The 19,288-nt window shown below is 30.9% G+C and overlaps 2 protein-coding genes across 3 annotated transcripts in view; one reads left to right on the top strand and one right to left on the bottom strand.

The window, feature by feature from the left end:
• The first annotated feature begins 8,642 nt into the window (after positions 1–8,642).
• On the top strand, positions 8,643–15,368 carry LOC107031414 (protein PAM71-homolog, chloroplastic). 2 transcript variants are annotated; one of them, XM_015232772.2, is made up of 10 exons: positions 8,643–8,968; positions 10,728–10,887; positions 11,762–11,945; positions 12,375–12,422; positions 12,984–13,080; positions 13,808–13,971; positions 14,160–14,225; positions 14,572–14,622; positions 14,742–14,846; positions 14,932–15,368. In XM_015232772.2, the coding sequence occupies exons 1-10, from the start codon at positions 8,830–8,832 to the stop codon at positions 14,995–14,997; spliced, it is 1,080 nt and encodes a 359-aa protein (XP_015088258.1). In that variant the 5' UTR covers positions 8,643–8,829; the 3' UTR covers positions 14,998–15,368. The 2 variants fall into 2 exon arrangements, with proteins under 2 accessions (XP_015088258.1, XP_015088257.1); XM_015232771.2 differs by having other exon boundaries at positions 8,644–8,986.
• Positions 15,369–15,540: 172 nt separating this feature from the next.
• The window catches only part of LOC107031416 (beta-glucuronosyltransferase GlcAT14A), a 4,645-nt gene continuing 897 nt past the window's right edge, over positions 15,541–19,288 (bottom strand). The window contains exons 2-5 of the mRNA XM_015232773.2: positions 18,838–19,288; positions 17,452–17,527; positions 17,235–17,350; positions 15,541–16,400 (exon numbers count right to left, since the gene is read on the bottom strand). The exon at positions 18,838–19,288 is cut by the window's right edge and continues 1 nt beyond it. Of these exons, the coding sequence (XP_015088259.1) occupies positions 15,892–16,400; positions 17,235–17,350; positions 17,452–17,527; positions 18,838–19,288 (1,152 nt within the window). The 3' untranslated portion in view covers positions 15,541–15,891. The remainder of the gene's footprint in view (positions 16,401–17,234; positions 17,351–17,451; positions 17,528–18,837) is intronic.

Raw genomic sequence — 19,288 nt, 5'->3', positions numbered from 1 at the left:
TTTCTAATAAGAAAATAATTTGAGTCCTGAAAATAAAATTATTTTTGATTATATATTTTAAATCTAAAAATGAATAATAATATAGTCAAAAAATATTAATTAATTAAATAGAGATATTATAAAGCTAAATATTTATATAATTTAGATATTTAAAATTTATATTTGTTATTTTTTTAATATTAATATTGTGAAATAATGTTATGTATTAAATATTGGTCAAAGTATTTTCCTTATTTCTACTAGATTATTTTCCTTTTATTTCCCTTCTCCATATTTCTAATGGGAAATTATTATAATTAAATAGAGATATTATAAAATTCAATATTTATATAATTTAAATACTCAAAATTTATACTTGTTATTTTTTTTATATTAATATTATGAAAAAATATATGTATTAAATATTGGTCAAATGTTATAGTATTTTCTTTTTTTTTCTTCTAGATTATGTTCCTTTTAATTCCCTTCTCCATTTTTCCAATGGGAAATTAATATTTCTTCACATGATATTTATTTTTTATGTAATTCAAATATTCAAACTCTACATTTGTAATCTTTTTCATATTAATGCTATGAAAAAATATATATTAAATTTGGTCAAAGTTTATAGTATTTTCTACAAAATTATTTTCTTTTTATTTCCCTACTCTATATTTCCAATGGGAAATTATTTCTATTTTCACATGATATTAAGATTAAATGAATTAATTAAGTTTGTATAATTTAGATAGTCAAAATTTATATTTGTAATCTTTTTCATATTTCTATTATGAAAAATATCTATTAAATATTAGTCAAAGTTTATAGTATTTTCCTTTTTTGCTACAAAATTATTTTCTTTTTATTTCCTTACTCTATATTTGCAATGGGAAATTATTATTTTTCACATGATATTTAGATTATTAATTAATATTTTTTATATATGATTAAGATATTCAAATTATATTTGTAATCTTTTTCATATTACTATTATGAAAAAATATATTAAATATTTGTCAAAGTTTATAGAAATTTCCTTATTTTTATACAAAATTATTTTCCTTTTATTTCCCTATGGAAAATTATTATTATTTTCACATGATATTTAGATTAAATGAATTAATTAAGGGCCCGTTTGGATGGGCTTAATAAAAGCAGCTTTAAAAAAGTACTTTTGAAAGTGCTGAAACTTATTTTTAAAAAAAGCAGTTATGTGTTTGGATAAAAGTGCTGAAGTTGCTATGCCAAACGTGAAAAGGGAAAAATGGAAGAAAGAGATGTTAGGGTTATGTTGTAATTTGGAGATTGTATAAATATATTAAAGGCAAAAAGATAAAAATGTGGTCAACTTAAAACAGCTTATAAGCTAAAAAAAGAAAAGCACCTCTACCCCAGCTTTTAACTTTTGGCTTAAAATAAGTTTTTTTTAACTTAAAATAAGTTATTTTGAGTATTGCCAAACAGCTAAATAAGTCAAAAATCAGCTTTTAAGTCAGTTTGACCAGCTTTTAAGCTGAGCCAAACAGGCTCTAAGTATGTATAATTTAGATATTCAAAATTGATATTTGTAATCTTTTTTATATAATTAGTACTATGAAAAAATATATATTAAATATTGGTCAAAGTTTATAGTGTTTTATAATTTTTCTACTAAATTATTTCCTTTTATTTTCCTACTCTGTATTCCCATCGGGAAATTATTATTATTTTCACATGATATTTAGATTATTAATTAATTCTTTTTATATAATTTAGATATTTAAAATCTATATATGTAATTTTTTTCGTATATATATGTATATATATTGTTCAAAGTTTATAATATTTTCCTTATTTTTACTAAACTAGTTTCCTACTCTATATGTAGTTTCCTTATTTTCTACTAAATTAGTTTCCTGCTCCATATTTCCAATAGGAAATAATTATTATTTTCTCATGATATTAAATTAATTGATTAATTTTGTATAATTAGGTTAAATTAATTATTGTCTGATAATTTAGATATTAAAAATCTATATTTGTAATTCTTTTTATATTAATACTATGAAAAAATATATATAATATTGGTCAAAATTTATAGTATTTTCCTTGTTTTCTACTACATTATTTTCCTTTTATTTGCCTACTCTATATTTCGAACAGGAAATTATTGTTTTTTCACATGACATTTAAATTAAATTGATTAAATTATTTTGATAATTTAGATATTGAAAATTTATATTTGTAATCCTTTTTATATTAATACTATGCAAAAATATATATTAAATATTGGTCAAAGTTTATAATATTTTCCTTGTTTTCTACTATTATATTTCCAACGGGAATTACTATTATTATCACATGATATTTAGGTTAAATTAATTAAAATGTTTGATAGTATAGATATTCAAAATTTATACTCGTAATCTTTTTCATGTTAATACTATGAAACAAATATATATCAAATGGTCAAAGTTTACAGTATTTTCCTTATTTTCTACTAAATCATTTTCCTTTATTTCCCTACTCTATATTTCCAATGGGAAATTATTATTATTTTCACATGATATTTAGATTAAATTAATTAAAAATTAAGATGATATCATGGAATATGTAATAATGATAAATATATTTATACAGGATATGTATTTTGCATTAATTACCAGTTTCAAGCATTGCATTTTTAATTGTTTTTTTTTTAAAGTTTTCCTTGTTATTCTAATAAAGAAAATTAAAACCGTTTTCCTTTATTCTTTTGTAGTTATGATTAAATTAAATTGGAATTTTGCCTTTTTTTTAAAATAACATGGAGAAAATAAAGATGGAAAACAATATTTATGTGATCTTGGAGTAATTTGATAGCTGCAAATCCATATTTTTGCAGTTACTATTATTTTGACTTTTTAAATATTGAAATAAATCTATTTTTGTTTCAAGTTTGAATATTTTATACTAAAGTAAATTTATATTTATTTCAAATTTGAATAAATTTTAGTTGTCGTGATATGCACATTTATTATATAATTAAATATGATAAAATATTAATTTTGCGTTATTTTCATGCAAATGATTATTTAATTTGAATAAATTTAAAATTATCTCAACTTATCGCGATATGCACATTTATTATAGCAATTTTTACATAAGAATATGCAATTTTATTTTTATTTTATAAAGATAAAGAAGTAATTTTCAATATACCTCTTCGATTCAAATATACAGGGAAATAGCATATTGATTATTGGATATGCTATGTACTACTATTGGAAAATTAATATTATTTATCACATTTAAGGAATGAAATCTTTTTTGCAAATTGTAACTGTTCCACATATTTTTATTATATTATTCATACATAAATGCTGATAAAAATAAATAAAATTAGTTACATCCTTTCGAATTCATTTACCAAGAAAGAAATGTTCGATTTAGTTATACAATTAAGTTACTCTAATTTATACAATTACTTGACTAATTTAACACTTGTATTAGTAAAATAATAATTAATATTCTATATTTATAAATTACTTTATGGTCAAAATCTAATACTTCTTGATTCATTTCAGGTGACACAAATTATTTTAAGTTCAAATATTTAAAGTTATATTGTAATTTTTTATTTCATTTAAATTGTTAATAATCATGACTTATTATACTTCTTTTGTTAATTTAAATAAATACGCAAATTTTATCGCTAAAAAACTTGATTATTCGTCCAAATTCAACAAAATTTAGATAGTTAGATGCTCAATAAAAATGAACTTCATATTTTACGACTTATTGAGGCTAATGCATGCTAACTAAAACGAAGAGACGGCAAAAATATTGAAAATATTCTGATACTAAATTATTAGTTTCACCTTCAAATTATTGATAACCTTTAAAATACTCTTGTGGCTAATGCATGTTAGCTAAGACTTAAAAGAAAACATGACAAAAATACTGAAAACATTTCGACAACGAATTATTAGTTTCATTCTCGAATTATTAATAGTCTTAAAAACACTCCTTAATTTGACTAACTGAATGTAAATACACCCTGACTGAGTGAAACTAGGTGGGGGTTCATACGTCGTACGAATATAATAGCTTTTTCGTAGACCCTATTATTGTATGAGAAAATTAAGGAATTATAACTTGTGAACCTTTAAAAAGAACTTATTAACAGTTCAACGGTAAGGAAGGAAAAAAAAATTTAGAACCCTAAACTCTTAATACTGGCTTCACCTTCACACCGTGATTTTACAATATGAGTGAAATACACCTTTAAATTTTAAATTAAACTCGTTTATTATCGATATTTTATCATATGTTCGGTTGCTCGATTATAATAATGAAAAGGCAAAATATATGAACAGTCCAAATGACAAGTGAAAGTACACTGAACGTTTGCATGAACATGAACAATACCTGTCTTGTTACTTGTTAGGATATGACTGCCAATAAATTTAATCACAGGGGTATTTATGTCTTTTACTAGAATACGGGCCGCTTACGTAACGGGTCGGGCGATTGAACCGATGTCTCCTTGTTTCCATAAAGGTCCAAATCACTCGTCATACAGCCAATCATAAACTGACACGTATTTTTGTTTTATTTTTAATTTATGGAAAAAAATAATTGTTTTGACTATCAGACACCGCACGTGGCGGCGATAATCTTGTGATTTTTTTAATTTATCCATTAAATTGTAATAATTTGAGATTTATTTTTTTTTAAAATCATTTTGACAAAATATTTTAGTGAAATGTTTGAAATTTAATTGGAGAAAATCTAGTGAAAGTTTAGATATAAAAATTGTGAAATTTAAAAAAATATTATTTATTTTTTAAGTTGAAAATATGATATGAATATTGATTTTTTTTGAGTTTTTCAGTGATTTTATAATAATGTTATGTTCCAACAATTTACAAAGTGAGAATTATTCATAATGCATAAACTAATTACTTATGTGATTAATGATTATGTATAAAACAATTACCTACTTTAAAAAAAATGTTTTATATACACCACATATAATTAAAAAATTTAAATACTTTACAAGTTTGTATTCTTTGAACTTACTATATATATGGGTTTTTTTTCGATTACTATATTTTAAGTTATTGCTATGCTATCTTCTTCTCTTACTGATTTTGTTAGGTTCCAATTGAGTTAATTAAATATAAAACAAAATATGATTAAGACTATATATATATATATATATATCACTCTCTCGACTTCAAAGGTTTCACTTGTAAAAATATACTGATAATACATATATATATATATATATATTTTTTTTTTTATCTTTCGAGACCTCACTTGAAAGAATATATTGATTATACGTTAGTTATTGTATATTCTATTTTGTTCTTAATTAATTTTCAAAAAATATACCATGTAGGGTCCACTTGCATGTTAAAGTGGGACCCACCACGTTTTTAGCTCCGTGAGTAGTTTTGATGCCTCCAACTACTCTCCCATTTTGCACGTGACACTCACGTGTGTATCTTTAAAAAAGGAGTGCCTTGCATAACTTTATTCGTCATGTTGCGTCGGAGTATTGGACATCGAATGAAAAATAAAATAAAATATATTTATTATTTGATAGTCGAGTTGAGGATATGGCATCACATTTGTTATGGGGAACTTATAACGTAGAATTTTTTATATAAATTTTAAATTTTATCAGAATTTAACACGAATATTTAAGATTAAATAAAAATTAAAAAAGAATTATATTCATGATTTAATATTATTTTTAAAAAAAAAGAACGTGAAGAAAATCACTAGTACTTAGTGACCCTCAACTCAATTATTGATTTGTCAAGGGTTATATTAGGATCTTAATTTTTTTATTTTTTTTTTACAAAAGTCAATTGAATTACGTATTAATAATTAGACATTTAACTTTTAGTTTGTTATAGTTATAAAATATGTGAAGCTAGCCGGCAAGTAAAGTGCTATTTATCCGATGATTCGATTTGATTTATCGATTATCATAATTAATAAAATGCTAAATTGCTTTTTGATTAATAAGTTTTTGATGTATAATCGCATGTGATATTTCAGACAAATTTTTATCAAATTGAAAGAGAAAAGTGATAAGCTTATATGACATATGAAAACTAACATGATACGTGTACTTTTGCGTCAGATAATGATATAATTAAAGTAACAAATTCATAATATTTATTGAGTCAAAACGATACGTGCCACGAATTTAGTTCTTAACATATCTAAATAAAGTAATATTTATATAATTTTTGGAAGTACATTATTGTCCCTTTTAAGTTGAGATAAAGCAATCATATGAACCTAAACAATTATTTGATTGTAAACAATTATTTTTTTTCTCCCTAGTAAAGTAAAGCTACAAGAACAACAAAGTCTAGATTCCTCTTTTTGCTTTGTTGACAAAGAGTTTAATTAGTGATTCTAATTACTTACATTTTAAATTTGTAACGTTAAATTTTCATTCATATCCCTTAGTTTTATATTCCTCTATCATGTATCACTCAGAAAACAAATAACAATATTCATTCTTAATTGATACTATACTTTTTCTAGTTAAGACAACTGAAAAGAACATTTAAATTTATATTCGAATGAGATAGATCATTCTTATTTTACTATAGCAATTTTGAGTTAGTCGAATGCGATATGCTATATAAATCTATGTTCAAAAGAGGTCAAAAAAGCGAGGTTACTTCGCATGATCAACTAAATTTATCGAGTTATTTCAAAAAAATAAAAAATAAGTAATTAATAACATTCACGTTTGGACTAAAGAGACTTTTTTTTTTCAAGAAGTGATTTCGAAAATCAACCAATAGGAAAAGATGACTCATATTGTTTGTCTATCATATCAAATGCATTGTTGGTAGGGTTGGGTATGTAGAGTCCATACCGAATATCATATTATATAACGTATTGAAATATCAAATATCATATCTAAATATATAGTTACATTAATTGCATATATATTATTAAAATACTAATAAATATGCAATATAGTATTAGTATAAACTAATTGTTTAGAAGTTGAAATTTTGACTACGTACTCTGTAAAAAAAGGAGTTGTACGTATTATACGATTAAGTTTGTTTTGATTGTCGAAGTTATAGTAATTATTACACCAATATATATTAATCGAAGTTGAACAAACTATGATTTTTAATTTACCATATCACAAAATATCAAAATTAAACATTAAAATACCAAATCATACTAATGAATCAACACAATTTTTTTTTAAAAAGGCTGCACCCATTAGAAATGTTGTGAAGGGAATATATATGTCATATTAGAATATGATTCTATATTGCAAATTGTCAATAAAAATTCTTGATTTGATGGAAAGTATAAGTATATATATATATATATATAAAAAAAAAATTAAATAACCTAAGATTTTTTAACCTCATGAATCATGACTTCTTAATATTGAGATAAATTCCTATTTTTTTATTCCTTTGATTTAAGCTTTTAATATAACTTGAGATTTATTCTTATGGTTCTTAATATTGAGGCTTAAAAATTCTAATGATATTAGTCTCTCACGTATTGAATGTAATTATGGGAGTTTGATTTTCGTCATTTTTTTTCTTTTTACGCTTACGATTTTCTAATTAATAATAGTATGTATATAATTCTTTATATGAATAAATAAGTGAATCATTGTAACGTATAATGATAAGCAACGCTTTAAAATTTTTATATATGAAATTTGAAACTCTATGATAATTGCTATTTTTGGGTGTGGATTATTAATAATAATCTAATACAATGTGCATGATTCTTGATCTCACTTATTCTATCTTTGATAATATATCAAACGTATGTAGAGTATGTAACATGCTTATCGAAATTGTTAAATTGGTATTAGGATTTAATAATGTCATTAATTACTTGGTCAATTTCATTGATTAACAACATGAAACATTCTTGATCAAATGATATCCAACAATAATAACAAATATATATCTAGTATAATTTCGCAAAAATGAGGCTGGAGGCGATAACATGACCATTCAATAATAATAATAATAATAATAATAATAATAATATATTCAGTTTAATCTCACAAAATGAGGTATGGGGCGATTAAATGACTATTCAACAATAATAGCAATATACTTAGTATAATCCCACAAAATGAGGTCTAAGATGATCAAATGACTATTAAACAACAATAACAATATATATCTATAAATCGAGGTCTGAAGCGATCAAATAACCATTCAATAAAGTAACATTCATATTTAAGACCACAAATTTTAAAAATATTTTTTATTTTTCTTAAACTCTTATGTCACAGATTTTCACATAATAACCATTTTTTAAATAACTGAAAAATTATATAGTAAACGTTGTTTCTACGTTACACAACAATACACTCAGTGAAATTACACAAGTAAGGTCTGGAGAAGACACAATATACGTAAATTTTACCATTATCTCGTGGAGGTAAAGAGACTGTAAGTAAAGTCTGGAAAAGATAAAATATACACAAATCTTACCATTACTTTGTGGAGATAGAGAGACTGTTTCCGAAAGACGTATCTGGAGACTTAAAACTTTCAAGGAACAACATCCCTTCAGCCCAAGGTGAAGAAAAGCCCAAATCCATAGCTTCACAAAAACGACATCGTTTTTAACTTCATCAGTTTATCTGAAAAGATCCATGATGACACGTGGCATCTGCAAAATCCCAAGAACTCCACACTCTCTAATCAGTTCTTCAGCTTCTTGGTTACAACTAACTTCTCTGAAAAAGTGTAGAGAATCCAAATATTTTTTATTAAATTTTTTTGTTCATAAATGACTTTATAGTAAAAAAAAAAAAGCAATCTTTTTTAGTTTTTAGTATATAGAATTAAGAAAAAAATGCAGGGGTTGGCTCTTCAAACATCTAATTCTATAGCATCAAGTTATGGTGGGAAGAAAAAGTTTTCATTTTTGAATGTTTTGGATTCATTGCCTAGCAAAAAATCAATACCCACAAGGAGAATTCCCCATTTTTCAGGTGGAATTTCATCTTTATGTAAGTTTTTATGAATACCCTTTTTGATTTTGAGTTCAAGAATTTGATTTGATTGAGTGATTTGTGGGTATGTTAGTAGTTAAGTGAATTTAGAGATGCCCCATTTTGAATTTATGAGAAATTTTGGTATAAGTTTTATTGAAATGTTGTTCTTTGCCCCCATTGTAATGATTTCACTATTGTTTGATATGTCTGCTTTGCATCTGTATGTTATTTTTAACATTGCTTTGTTATGAGTTACTTGAGTCTGAGGGTCTTTTGGAAACAACCTGTCTACTTTCACAAGGTAGAAGTAAGGTGTGTGTACGCCCTGTCCTCTCTAGACTCCACCTATTGGGATTACACCGGGTATGTTGTCGTTGTTGTTATGTTTACTGATTGAGGAGTTGGATGGTAGCTTATTGCTCCAGTTGGATCTTTGCTATTTTGGATTTTTATTGAGATAATATGATACTCTCTTATGAGGAAGCTTATTTGGGCTAGTCATAGTGGTTTAGCTCAACAACCGTCATTCATGTAAAAACAATGGAAAAATATTCAATGAGCACCCAAGAGGGTAGCCTAGCTGTTAATGCTGTGTGTGAAAACCAAGGGAGACCCGAAAGCCCTTGCCATCAAAAGCAAGAGATTTGCCTTCTGGATTGAGCTCGTCGCACCGGGCTTGCCTAGTGCGGGTTACCTGTGTGGTTTGTGAGCTATTGCATAGGAGTGTGGGTTGTACCTTGTGTGCATCCAAAGCGTAGCGACTGTGGTTTCCCTTGTCATTAAACAAACCAAGGGAGACCAGGGGTCAAATCCTAGGAGAGATAATAAAACGGTTGGTGATTTCTTCACTTCCCCCTAAATCTTAGTGGGCCTAGTTACTTGGTAGTTGTGCTGGTGGGTGGTAGTTGGTACCCAGTGGAAGAGGTTAAGGTGTGCGCAAGCTGGAGTGCAGCCTAGTGGTTAATGTTGTGTTTGAAAACCATGGGAGATGAGGTATTTAAATCCTATCAGAGACAATAAAGCGGTTGATGATTTCTTCGCTTCTGCCTATATCTTATCGGGTAGAGTTGCTCGGTAGTTGTGCTGGTGGGTTGTAGTAGGTACCCGATTGAATAGTTCAAGGTGTGTGCAAGCTGGACATCATTGTTATCACATTTGAAAAAATAACACTAAATGAATCTATATTAAATTAGAAGCTTTAGGCCTTTTCTGGCGTTCCTCTTTTGGTTTGGGGGAAGGTGGCTAATTTGAAGTTATTCCAATATTGTGCTGTTGGTGTATTCAGTTGGATTTATTGCTTTTTCATGCACTCAGTTAGAAAAATGTTTGAACATATCATGGTCAAAGATACTGTAGCTTGACTTATAGTCGCTAGGGATCTAATTCAGGAAAAAGGACTATTAGTGTATCAGATATATTTATGGCTTAAGATGATTTTTTACATTACGATACATGACAATTGCTACTTAATACATATATGAGGGCTTTTGAACTCTATATTACTTCAATCCTGCAAGTAATTTAGTTTATAGAATGAAAGACCTTAAGATGGTAAATAAATTCACTTTATATTAGATGCGAGATGCCACTTTCCTGTCAGATGACTTTCTTACTCCCTACCAAGATAATTTCTGAATTTTTGATCCGCCACTTTTTAATATTCCTAGTAGAATTAGATTCTTTTTATTTCTTTCCTTCTGACTACTACATCTTGTTGCTCTATTTCGTTACTGACTCATGCCTTTATTACTTTTAGTAAGATGTAGAGCGCTCCCTAAGTTGCAGCGAAGGCATAGCAGAATTATACCCTATGCATCTAATGTTGGTGTCGGATCTGGAAGTTTTGAAGAAAGTCAAGGAAATGAAAGCCACAATGTTTCAGCCAATCAGCCGTCTACTGATGGTTCATCGAAAATGTATGCTATATAACTTGGCAATTAAATAACGAGAATTTCTATCCACATACAAAATTGTGAAAGGTTTGGTGAATACTTTAAACTTCTTTTCTGCGTAAAGAGCATGTTGTTAACAAGTATATGGGGAGAGGAAGATAGGCTGTTAAATCTTTGTAAGGTCCCTAGAGTTAGAGTGCATTTGGTTTGTGGGATAACTATTATCTTGCCAATGGCTGGATTTATCAAGAGTGCATGTTTAAGTACTTGATCCCGTTAAACCTCACATCACAAGGATGATAAATTTTAATGGCTTATGAAAGTCTGTGGGGGATGGACTAATATGATGTGAACAATATACATTATACTTAAGAAATTGTCTTGTAGTGCTGGTAATTTGGTGTCAAGAAACAAAGAAGTAGTGTTCTCTGATTCGTCCAATGCAAAAATTTTCACATTTAAATTCTCAATATGACAAGTATATCACCTTAATGCAGCTTGATCAAAAGCATCTGTCAATGTCCAACAGACACCTCTTCTTTCGGCATGTGGCCTATGTTTCGGGAGTTCTGCTTACATAATAAAGCTTCAAGAATTCTTTTTAGAAAAACACAAATAGAAAAGAGTATCTATAATGACTTCAACTGTCAGTGCAGTCACAATTACAGATGGCTTTGATTACATTTTCTTTCCTTCAAGAATGAAAGGAAGAGGTTCAGGCTGCAATCATATTTCGTTACACATTTATTAAGTTATATAATCCTAATCTTTGATATATCAAACATGAACTCTTCTGACTTTCTAGGAATCTTCATGCATTTTAATATGGGGAAACATGTTTTAGTTTGATTGCAACTAACTATGAAACTTATGTATGTTTAACTTTCATGAATGGCAGTGAGGCACTTCCAAGTAAAATTCCTTATCCTCTCGCTATAGCTCTTGTGCTATGTGGATGTTCGTTAGTATTTTCACTGATTGCCTTCACGAAAGGAGGACCGTCATCACTCATTGCAGCATTTTCGAAATCAGGGTTCACTGCTGCATTCTCGTTGATATTTGTTTCTGAGATTGGAGACAAGGTAAATGGAGAGATTGACACAATATGCTATACTTCTTAGCTTTCCTGAACTCATGACTATTTGTTGCCCTTTCATTTCTTTGGTTCTTAACCTTTTCATTCTCTTTGATACGGATAGTGCTCGTGGTCTTATATCTGGCTGTTACATAAATACCTTGTAGATGTAAAAGTGGTGTAACACATAATCATGGCTAAGCATTTATGCATCAATTTGCAAAAAATTCACTATTTGGTGTCTTTTATTGAAAAACTTTGATGCTTTCTGAATGAGCCTTATGACACTGTACATGATTCTACTGATACGAATGTATTCCCAGCTAATTGATTGAGTTATTTAATCTGGGATCTGCTTTTGTGCTATGCTAGTTTGAGATAATTTGTCTTATTCAAAATATCTAACTAATTCTTTCTTTAATATGCAATTCAACAGACATTTTTCATCGCTGCCCTCCTGGCCATGCAATATAAGAGAATACTGGTATGAACTTTTGCGTTCTCTGTCCCTTACTTCTCCTTTTCTGTCTCTTTTGCATCAAATTGTCTTAAGTTTTAAGAGAATAAAAGTGAATAATTGTGACTGAACTTAGGTATATCTTTAAAGCATTCCGCTTGAAGGTTTCCTACCTAAAACTTTTTTCTTTTTTGTATCTTGTAGCATTCTTTCTTCATAGGCTATCAGTACTGCCTGAAATTTTGAGGATGGGGATCCTAGATTACGATCATTTGGTGATTGCAGGATTTGTTTGTAAAATTATTGATCAAACTGAAAAGGACGCAATCCATTTTTCATTATATAATTATTATTTAGGAGTTATAATCTTGCTTAATTATGTGAAAGCAAATGAAATGAAAACTCATTGAAATACAAAAATGGGGCTTAATATAGAATGCACACACAAGTTTGTAGATTGAATATTGATATATTGTAAATGCAGTTTGGTTTTTAGTGTTTCTTGCTACTGCTATACAGAAATGTAATATTGTGGTCACTTCTGTTCTGTTCAATTCTATATCTTACTTGAATTTCATCAATGACCAGGTCCTTTTGGGATCAATGGGTGCTCTTTCACTTATGACAGTCTTCTCTGTCATAATAGGAAGGATCTTTCATTCAGTACCTGCTCAGTTTCAAACAAGTAAGTTGACCCGAGGACTGTCATTTGTTTTTATTCTTGGTTTTTTTATTGGCTTCTTGGGATCTTTATATATTGGCACATTTTGCTTAGCATTTGCTTTTGTTGAAGCAAACTTACCCTGAATTGGGTTCATGTTCTCAGAAAGTAAATGATTAATATGCGCATTAGTTGGCAGAAAGCTTACTGATAAGTTTGTTTTGGTACATTATGACTGGCTCATCAAGTATGCCGATCATTGGATATTAGAACTTAACATTCTCTTGGCAAGTTTGGTTATGCAGTGCTTCTTACTCTTGCTTGATAATGTCTCTTCCTATGAAGTATAGACTGTAGTGGTATTTTTATAGTGTTCGTTTCTCCTAGTGTACCTTTTCTTGCACATGCACACTGAAAAACACACCCTTTTGGCCACAAGAACTACTCAAGTTTCACATAAAATCCAGAGCTTGCAATGACCTATACTTCATACACGATAGCATTTCCCTCAAAGAATCTAAAGTTTCCCTCTTTCCAAACCATCAAAGATGCACGCTGCAATGGTATCCAAACTATCTTGAGCTCCTTTATTTTCTTCCTTTACCAGCTAGAAACAACTTCCTCACTGCTCCGGGCAGAACACATTGCCCACCAGCTAAATTTTCATGTACCATCTTTTGTTTGTTTGTGTACTTCTTCTTGATTTTTGTTTGATATTTATTTTAAAATTCCCAATTGTTTTTCATGACAGCCTTGCCTATTGGAGAATACGCGGCTGTTGCCCTCTTGTTCTTTTTTGGCCTCAAATCAATTAAAGATGCATGGGAACTTCCAAGCAATGATGTTGAGACTGGTGAAAAGAGTAGTCAGGAACTTGATGAATTTGCAGAAGCTGAGGAGCTTGTGAAGGAAAAGGTGAAAAAGCTGCTGAATGCCACTCTTAAATGCTGTTTTATTCTCTTGAGATTTCTGCGCTTCCAAATGTCTTTAACATCAGAACATGTATTTATGAGGATAACTTCTATCTCTTTCCTGTCTCCATATTTGCACCACTTACATCTTCAAAAATCTGGTTCTAACGATTTTATAGATAAATATTTCAGGCATCAAAACGGCTCACAAATCCACTTGAAATTTTGTGGAAGTCTTTTAGCCTCGTATTTTTTGCTGTAAGTATCTTCTTCTGGTTGCAGCATTGTTTCTTTTTTTTACTTTCTTTTTCCAATAAAGAGCCAATGCAAACAGGGAAAGATGTCGTGTAGATGGTAGATAGAGTGCAAGCTTCCATGACGCCAACATTTATTTAATTACAAAAACTAGTTATTTGTATCATTTTTATAGTGTTCATGTAAGTTGTTTGAGTGTGACATGGAAGACTAAAACTGGTTTCTGTGGTTTTGCATTCACAACGTTAAAGTTTAGAAAGTGTTATGTAACTATATCCAGTTGCTAAAGAACATCGAGGCCTGTTGTAGTTTTCAAGTTAGAAATCTTAATACTTTTTTTGCCTCCTAGGAATGGGGAGATCGATCAATGCTTGCAACAATAGCACTCGGTGCAGCTCAGGTACAGTTTCTATGAAATTCAATACTAACAATATATTTTCCGAGCTTCCCATAAAAACAAGTTCCAAAACCTCCAACTTCCATTTATTTCCTCACTGCCATACTGCCTCTATTTCGCAGTCTCCATGGGGCGTGGCAAGTGGTGCCATTGCCGGACACCTGGTTGCTACATCTATTGCAATACTAGGAGGCGGGTTTCTTGCCAATTACATTTCTGAGAAACTGGTAAGCTAGCGCCTTTTTTTCCCCCGAATCTGCCCTGAACAATTATATTTTGAATTCTAAGCATTTTATCTTGGTTCTACTACAGGTTGGCTACTTGGGCGGAGTTCTATTCTTAATATTTGCTGTTGCTACTTTGTTTGGAGTCTTTTAACCAAGTTCTACTGAAAAGAAGACAATGTCGATAAGTTCTAAGACGCCTATTTAGACTGGATAGATACGCGAGAAACGCTAATGGTAGAGGGCAAGAAACTCCTGATGGTACCATGGATCAGTAACATGATTTGGCATAAAACAATGACATTCTTGTACTACTGTAGAATAAGTAGAAGAAACTATATTAGTGGTTCTTAGGCAACACAAGAGAGCTGTGTGTATGTGTAATCCTATGGCCCCCATCAGAAAAATTTTCTGACAGTTGATGCTTTTCCATGATTGTTGTACAAGTTTTGTATATGTGAAAGAATCAAGATTTCTGTTCTTTCTGTTGTAATATGTTCATCGAGTCTGATCGAGTTGTTTGAACAGGTAATCTCTTGGATACTCGACACTTGTGAATTCTTGTGTCATTGTGGTTCATAGAATATACTCAGCAACTAATGAGTTAATGCTAAGCCAGTTTTGAGATCGGCTATACGAGTCTTCACTAACCACATCGCTCCATTTAAGCTCTTGTGGTTGAATGAAAAACACAAAGTTGAACAGGTGGTAAGATCCATGATTTTATAAAATGATTTCCATTGCCCAAGTAGTAGTTAGCCAGCCCAACAGACCAATATACAACCTTACAGTAACAAAAATAATCAACATACAACAATGAGCTCTCCATCAAAATTGCTAACATAAAACTACATGAGGGCTGAAGCACTTGGTCTTCGGTATATTTTTGCTCGTGTAATTCTTTTCGAGTCAACAACATCCCCAGTGTGTGAGTCTGGGGAAGGTAGTGTATACACAAACCTCAACCCCAAGGTAGGGAGGTTGTTTTCGATAGAAAACATTTTTCGAGTGTTTGTCTCTATCTGTATGTTCTCATCTTGAGGGAGCTCTATTCGTAGACACATCTACTAGAACGAAATGTACCATTACTGAAAATCTGGACAAATCTTTTTTCCAGTCTCTGTGCTCCTGGACCTGGTCTTAGAACTTCCGCGTCTCCCCAGACAGTACACTTATCAGTTTCATTTTCACCTAAACACCATCCGCCAGGGACCGGTTCATCATGCTTGTGGTGGAGAAGTTCACTGTCGATCTGGTCAAGAATCGGATTGTTTGCCTCGAATGGTGCAGCAAATACTGCTCCACTCATCACCAGGTCATTGAAGTTACTGGTATTGAGTGGAAGGGCCTCTTTTCTTGAGTTAAATGAAGCATACCGCAAGTTGTGGTTGATTGTTGTTCTATTGAATTTCCTTGAATTGCACAGAATGGTCGGGAAATATAAAGATGATGAGGATGGTGAATTTGACAAGTACATTAGCAGAGTCCTGGGTAGGTTATCCGTGCCCAAGATGCAGAACTCGATAAACTTCCGACTCAAGATACTAGATGAAGACCCTGTAGCCAAGAGGACATGCTTGTTAGTATTAGACTTCAATAATTTAAACACATACCGAACCAGTAACACAATAGGATGGTTGCTTTACTACTACTACACACCCTTGCCCTAGTTGTCGCATATCCAAAAAGATTTAAATTCCAATAAAACATTGGGGCCTTTTTAAGGTGAAGGATAAAATAGTAGACACTTGGAACATGGGCGATGCTTTGTAGACTGAAAGATTTTGATTCTAAACTGAAATCGATTTTCTGCGTAAAATGTAGCTAAAATGTGAGAGTCATGGCCATCTATTGTAGCATTTTTTGCATTAAGATTCGGAGAAGGATGGACATTTAAACGTACTCATATGCTTGTGCTTTCTAACAGAACACTTGAAACAAAATTCTGCCCACTTAACTACTTTAAACTTTCTGGTCATCTGCTTCATCGAATACCAGAACGGGAGATTTGGAGAAACGGTAAAGTTGTCTCCGTGTGGTCGTATAGGTCACATGTTCGAGCCCTGGAAGCAGTCATTAATGCTTGCATTAGGGTAGCTGTCTATATCATACCCCTTAGTGTGCGATTCTTCAGAGGACCCTTGTAAGTCTTGGGATGCATTGTGCACTGGGCTACTTCGACTCAAAGTTGCTTTTAAAATGTCTATGTTCTACTTTATTTTTCATTCTATTTTTTTTAGCACGAACAGAGGTTGTGACTCAATGTTATGGTTGTCCACTTCATATCAAAACTATTTTTCTCAATCAAACATTCAAGGGGATTACGTGACACAAATATATTCATCCTTTCATCATTCATAATGCCAAAAATATGGCTAACAAGCATCTGACCTGAAAATAATCGATAAGCATCAGGCAGTTCCCTCTTCTGAGTTGCATAAAATACTTCATCTTCCTCTTCAAGATAGAGCCCAGGATCAACAACTATTGGTTTCAACTTCCGTGACCTGGAACATCCAAAACACTCATATATTAAGATCTAAAACCATTCATTACTTGCTTAGACAGAAATATAGAAACTTATAATACGAAAAGGATATGGCCATACTCTCTCCACCCTATGTAGCTTGTGTGGTTGACAAAATTAAGATCCTTGGGAAGATATGACAGAATGTGTAGAAGATCTGAAAATCAACAGAAAACAGCATCAGATTTCTCATCAGTCATTACCTAAGTGAAAGTGTGTTGTAATGAGAAATGAGTCCGATGGCATAATTAGATCCATTCGATAGAATTTCAATGCCTGAATCGAAGTGATAAACAGTAACGGAAAAGGAAAATATATCTGTTCATGTTCAACAGCACGGTTAATACATCCAATAACTGGATAATCAGCACACACTAAATCCAATAACAAACAGTTTAAAACAACAAACAACAAACATACCTAGTATTATCCCACAAGTGGTGTCTGGGAAGGGTAGAGTGTACTCAGATTTTAGTCTTACCACTACCACATGGAGGTAGAGAGGTTTTTTCCAAAAGAACCCCGACTCAAAAACAGTAAAACCAAAGTATTCCCGAAAAAGGGAATATGATTGTGAAGAAAACATGTCAATTAATAAGGAAAGCATTACTAAATATTACGAGAATAGAAATAGTAATATTTGTGAAACAATGTGGTAACTGAAAAGAAAATACATGCACAAGGCTAATACTACAAATAACACAGTTCTCAGACTCCCACCGAGCCTAAACCCGTCGAGAAGTGAGTCAAAGCTCAACAACCTACTAACATTCTACCTAATCCGCAACCTCCATACCCTCCTATCTAAGATCATGCCCTCCTTAAGCTAAAGTTACACCATGTCCTATCTAATCACCTCTTCCCCAATACTGCTTTAGCTTCCTCTAGCCCTTCTCATACCCACCATATCCAATCTCACACGCCTCCTTAATCGGGCACGTGCACATCTCCTCTTCACATATCCAAACCATCTCGAACTCGCTTCCCTCATCATGTCCACCATAGAAACCTTTTCCCACCTTGTCCCGGATATCCTTATTCTTAATCTTATATCTCCTGTTATGCAAATCTTGAACATTATCCAATATGCATATAGAGTTTTTGACTAGCAACTGGACAATAAAACACACGCTAAATCCAGTAAAAACATCAAAAAGATCAAATCTTTATACATACTTCTCAAATAAAGACTCAATTTTCACACTAAACAGAGCATATCTTCAACATTATCCAACATGCATATAGAGTTTTGACTAATCAGCAGACACTAAATCCAGTAAAACCACCAATAGATTAAATCTTTACACATACTTCTAAACAAAAAAGACTCAATTTTTACACTAAACAGAACATATCTTCAACATTACCCATCATGCATATAGATTTTTGACAAACAAATGGACAATCAACACACACTAAATCCAGTAAAAACATCAAAAAGATTAAATCTTTACACATAATCCATACCATCTTGAGTAACAAGTGGATAATCATCAGCAGATAGATTAATAAACCAATCCCAATGAGCAGAAACTCGCAGAAGAATAGAAGCTCCATGAAGAGTAGCAGACAAAGCAGAAGCCCCCATTGGGTAAACAAAATCAGCTTTTCCAATAAAATTCACATTCTGGGCAGCTTTGAAAAGAGGCACAGATTGAACATACAGTGCAAGATCATCACGTTCATATTGAGAAGCTTTTTTATCAAGATGAAGAAGATACTGATTTCTTGGATGGTACACTGCAAATAGCAAACGTATGATTCTTGAAGTGTCTTTTGTGGATCCAGATATGAGATAAGCTATTGCAGGGGGTGGGGGCAGAAGGGTATTTTGGTCATTTGGGTTTTGATGAAAAAGGAGACGATGGGGTTGATGATTTGGGAAAAGGGAAGGGTGGGGTTGGTTGGGGTGGGGGTG

Source organism: Solanum pennellii, chromosome 9 (assembly GCF_001406875.1).
Source record: "Solanum pennellii chromosome 9, SPENNV200".
Lineage (NCBI taxonomy): Eukaryota > Viridiplantae > Streptophyta > Magnoliopsida > Solanales > Solanaceae > Solanum > Solanum pennellii.
Note: the sequence above shows the minus strand (reverse complement) of the source record. Positions and strands in the feature narration are given on the sequence as shown.